General features: G+C 37.9%; 1 protein-coding gene across 2 annotated transcripts; it reads right to left on the minus strand.

The window, feature by feature from the left end:
- Nucleotides 1-295: 295 nt before the first annotated feature.
- Nucleotides 296-4,092, minus strand: LOC148009293 (17.4 kDa class I heat shock protein-like). Of its 2 annotated transcripts, none has more exons than XM_087673564.1 (2): nucleotides 3,910-4,092; nucleotides 296-912 (listed from the first exon to the last, which is right to left on the minus strand). In XM_087673564.1, the coding sequence occupies exons 1-2, from the start codon at nucleotides 4,010-4,012 to the stop codon at nucleotides 641-643; spliced, it is 375 nt and encodes a 124-aa protein (XP_087529690.1). In that variant the 5' UTR covers nucleotides 4,013-4,092; the 3' UTR covers nucleotides 296-640. The 2 variants fall into 2 exon arrangements, with proteins under 2 accessions (XP_087529690.1, XP_087529689.1); XM_087673563.1 differs by lacking the exon at nucleotides 3,910-4,092 and adding an exon at nucleotides 1,695-2,245.
- Nucleotides 4,093-5,415: the final 1,323 nt, after the last annotated feature.

Consider the following 5,415-nt stretch of genomic DNA (forward strand, 5'->3'; position numbering starts at 1 on the left):
TGAGCCAGTGCTGGCCCGTTTTTAGGTCCATCAAAGAGGGAGATTTGGATTGACTACACCTCCATTCCTTAAACTCCCTTGCGATTATTGCAGCCTTCTAGTACTCGCCTTGCATTCAATTACTCCCTTCCCTCTATGAGCAACTACAATTGTCATGTTGAGACAATGGTATACTATGGGTATTATAGTTACATAATAAATCATGCATCATTCATTGGTTTTGTCATGTTTATCTATCGTAACACGTACCTAATTGAGTTATTTAAAGAACAAGTAAAATTGTCATCTTTGAGAGCTCAAGTATCAATTTATAGATAATTGTGTATTGGCATACAAGAAAAATGTCTCAATATCTACGAGATTACAGACCTCTTACTCATAAAGTAATTTGGAATTCTACAACTACATCAACCTCTTTCAAGAAGAAAAATTAGAGAGAGAGAGAGAGAGACTCTTACTAGATAATGTAAAGCCTAGCAACTCTCAAAAGTTTTTTTTCTTTTGGAGGGGGGATACACTCGTAATGACCTATTAGATAGGATACTTATGAAGCCTTATGATTTTCAAAGTGTAGATAGGCCATGCCTATCTTGCATGAAGCCTTTTTTATGAGCAAATGTAAAAGAGAGATCACACTTTCTCAATATTTGCTCATTATGGGGATTTGCCTAATGATGGATATCTTTTTTGGTACGGTGATGGTAACAACACCAACTTCATCTTGGGCTCTTATTTTGTTCAGAAGAATGTTGTTTGGTAGTTGGAACTGGCGAAGAAAGATACCTCCAGGCCTCTCAATAATGTGCTCAATCATATAGTCTCTAGTCCTTTCTAGCTCGGTGATGTGCATGCCAATAATTTGAAGCACATTGCTCGGGAGTACTTGTAAGCTTATGTCATCCTTGGTCAAACCTACAAAAAATAACACAATTTCAAACACTTCTTCATGTGGGGTATTGTTGATGATATTGTTGATACATCAAGAACCCTGTTACCACTAAAAGATATTATAATTGGGTAGATTATTTCAATATGAAGGTCACACAGTTAAAGTATAGCTTATACATTATGTACATAACATTGAGAAGCCTAGTATATAAAGGCGGTCATAGTTGACAAATTTTCTCATGTTGAATGATTGCAGAATTTAACGGTGAGTGTAAGCTATTCTAGCTCTAGTCAATGATTTAACATCATTTTCACGTTGAAAATGCCAATGAGGTTTGCCATTTACTTACTTCATTAGGAGATTTCCACATGTAAAACCACTTAACAAATCATAATGAAATTTACATCATTTAGTCACCTCAAACAACTTCTAGCTCCTTTGACAATGTCATGTTGATTCACCCTTCAAAAGCTATGACAATGTCATGTCGATTGTCCATTCAAATAATGGTAATACTACCAACCATAACCAATGCATTCATTATACCAACCATCAGCCAATGTATTCATCTAGTCAATCGTCGAATCACATGGAAAATGCCAATGAGATGCGCCACATACGTACTTCATAATGAGATTTTCACACATAAATCGCTTGACGAACGATGATGAAATGTGCATCATCTGAGTCACCTCGAACCATCTTTAGCTCCTATAAAGAATGTCGGATCACCTTGAATAAGCTATGACACTTTGATTGTACATTGAGATTGATTCTATGTGCAAGATGGAGCTCTACTGGTCACCTGGTACATCGAGCTTGATGTGGTGTGCTGACGCAGTCTCGAGCCAGTCCACCTTGAGCTCACCAATGCTGGCGATGGTAGGGAAGCAAGAAAAGTTGGCCATGATATAGCGCGCGCGCAAAGACACATAGAGAGAGAGAGTGTGTGTGAGTATGTATGTGTGTGTGTATGTGTGTGAGTACTAAGTCAAGGAATGGAAAGGGATGAGCTAGCACCTGCCCTTTTATAGTAGTAGCTCTCTTTCTCTCTCTCTCTCTCTCTCTGTGCGCCTTTGCAGGGTCTCTACTCAACCCCCATCAGGTTATTTCCTTCCCTTTCAAGTGACTCTCTTGTTCCTTTTCTAGATTTTTTATCTTTTATTTATCCTTTCGAACCATCATTCTCCCCCGCCGTCCCCTTGAGTGCATAGCAAAGAGTTTGTGATGCCTTAATATATCAAAAACCTTCCTTATGTGTGATAAGTGGTCTTGAAGGGTCTTATTGTAAATCAAAATGTCATCAAAGAAGACAAGAAAAATTGAAAGAGGAAAGTTTGAAAAATCTTGTTTATCAGAATCTGAAAGGTAGCTGGAGCATTTGTAAGCCCAAATGGCATCACTAGAAAATAATAGAGCCCTCGACTCGGGGGGGGGGGGGGGGGGGGAAGGGGGGTGGGTAGGCGGGTCACCTTAAAGAAGCACACTATCTAACATGAGTTCAAAGGATACTTTAAAAACCCCTTTTAAAAAAAATTTCACCATTTTATATACCAACACGATATTAGTGAGTTTGGGAATCTCCTAATTCCCATTTTTTTGAGTACTAAAAAGGTGGCACCCGGATAGCATGCTCATAAGTTTCTCAAAACCCTATGATGTGACCTATCATTGGAAAGCACTTGAAAAATGGAATCTATTGAGCTATAGAGCGCTCAATTTGGAGTTATAGTGTTCAAGTTATGGCAAATCCAAAGATTTGACCACGTGTCCCAAACTTATGGGAAATTCCCATGTTCCCCAATATGGTTTTTACCCCTTTTGTGAATTTTGAATGCAATAGTTATATCCCCTCTGTAAATCTAAAATTTGAATCGAATGTGCATTTTCATAGCCCCTTCTATACAATTCAAATTAAAACATGATACTACCATAGTGACTACTTCTCCAACTCAGCTCTTTCAAATGGAAAACCATGCATTGAGTATCATGTTTCCTTTTACCTCATCAAGTGGACCATTATGAGCATTCATTGCTCATACAAGATCCCAAGCAACTACCACACTAGTTAGGCAATTACCCTCATCTACTCTTTACATCCACACCCTTGATTGTGGTTTTGTACTTTGAGTCTCACTTTTGTATTAACTATTGGGCCAAGTCAAACAAACAAACATCCACCAAACAAAAATCATTGCCTTCACGATCATTGCAAGCTTGTGAGCAATCCATTGCAACACCCTTGATCTGATGAAAAGCATGATAGAATCCACTCCCCCTCCCCCATGCTAGTTGTAATTATTTGTCTCATGAGAACATATATGCATTTAAGTATTGATCCCCTCCCCCCATATTCCCCCCCACCCATCCCCCTCCCACCCCACACTCTCCCCCCCCTCCCCCCCCCCCCCCCGCCCCGCGCCCCCCTTAAAAAGTGTGATTCTGAAAATTTTTTAATAAAAACACCCCTAATGTAAATTTTACAGGAGGTGTATTTATAAACCCCTTCTGTTTTTGAAAAACTGTAAGTCAACATAATAAAAATACCATTTCTTTTGAACTCATATGGTATATTACATATTCTATAAGGTGACCCCCCCCCCCCCCCCCCCCCCCCGAGCCCTTCGATGAGTCCTAAAACCACTTCTAGCTCCTTTGACAATGTCATGTCAATTCACCCTTCAAAAGCTATGACAATGTCATGTCGATTGTCCGTTCAAATAATGGCAATACTACCAACCATAACCAATGCATTCATTATACCAACCACCAGCCAATGTATTCATCTAGTCAATCGTCGAATCACATGGAAAATGCCAATGAGCTTCGCCACATACGTACTTCATAACGAGATTTTCACGCGTATAATCGCTTAACAAACGATGATGAAATGTACATCATCTGAGTCATCTCGAACCACCTTCAGCTCCTAAGAATGTCGAATCACCTTGAAGAAGCTATGACACTTTGATTGTACATTGAGATTGATTCTACGTGCAAGATGGAGCTCTGCTGGTCACCTGGTACATCGAGCTTGATGTGGTGTGCTGACGCAGTCTCGAGCCAGTCCACCTTGAGCTCGCCAACGCTGGCGATGGTAGGGAAGCGAGAAAAGCTGGCCATGATATAGCGCGCGCGCGCAGACACAGAGAAAGAGAGAGAGAGTATGTGTGTGTGAGTACTGAGCGAAGGAATGGGAAGGGATGAGCTAGCACCTGCCCTTTTATAGTAGTAGCGCTCTCTCTCTCTCTCTCTCTCTGTCTCTGTCTCTGTGCGCCTTTGCAGGGTCTCTACTCAACCCCCATCGGGTTATTTCCTTCCCTTTCAGCTGACTCCCTTGTTCCTTTCCTACATTGTTTATCTTTTGTTTATCCTTTCAACCATCATTCTCCCCCGCCGTCCCGTTGAGTGCATAAGAAGCCTCCATTCTACTGTTCATTAGCATACGGCCACCTCTGTTCAATGGGTTTCGGGGTACGCAATAAGCCTCGAGAATGGCCTTTAGCAACAGGACTTTACCTCCCATCGACAAGATTTTGAAATGTCGAGAGTATAGCGGCATAAGGTTTTGAAATGTCTCGTGACCTGTTACACCTAAGAATTGGGTATGACACTGGTTGTATTGTGCTTAGTAGATAGATGGAAGGGAACTACTATATTTAGTGTTATGGTGAACATAGTATTAGGTAAAATCAGATAAACTACTATTTTTAAAGAATTATCAATAATAAATCATCTTTACATGAATCTATATAGTAAGTATAATATGTTATAAAATGCATTTACATGATAATTTGTATTATTTAAATTATTATTTTATTTTTGAATTACAAGTTTAAGATTTTTTAGTAGTAGTTTTGACTAAATGATTGGTCTTTATTTTAGCCTTATTAATTTATTTGATTTTATCTATTTAATATAAATAATATTAATTTATTATATTTAAAATATGCTTTCATCAAAATAAGATTTCTTTATGGAGTGTTTTGTTATTTTCTTTACGTGATTTAATTTTTAGAAATATTTCTTATATTTCTTTATAAAAGCAATAAGATCACACATAAAACAAGAAAACAAGGTAAAAATTTAGTTTTCTTATTTTCTCCCTCATTTGGAATCAAAATTTCAAGCTTTTTGAGTTATTTTGGGGTTTCTACATGTTCTGGATGTGATGGTGATGTCAAAATGTCATGATTCGGTACTTAAAAATATATGCAATAACTACAACAAGCTATGAAAAACCTCCTTGACATACAAAACTTTGTAGTTTGATTTATGTTTGTATTTTCTTTCCAATTAAATATATGATATCAATGTAAATATCTATGCAAATCAATATTTTATAATAAACAATGACAAAATGTGGCTTTTCACATGGGAGAGGATGGGCCTTGTATGTGTTTTCTCTCTCTTTTTTTTAGATGAATTAACTTTTTCAATTCTTTTATGTGTCATAATATTGTCTATAATTACTATTTGAGATGCTAGATTCATCAGGTGGTGTATTTTGTAGCATTTGATGGTGT

Source organism: Lygodium microphyllum, unplaced genomic scaffold (genome assembly GCF_053477565.2).
Source record: "Lygodium microphyllum isolate KBCC unplaced genomic scaffold, Lygodium_microphyllum_v1.1.10 scaffold_31, whole genome shotgun sequence".
In the NCBI taxonomy this organism is placed as follows: domain Eukaryota; kingdom Viridiplantae; phylum Streptophyta; class Polypodiopsida; order Schizaeales; family Lygodiaceae; genus Lygodium; species Lygodium microphyllum.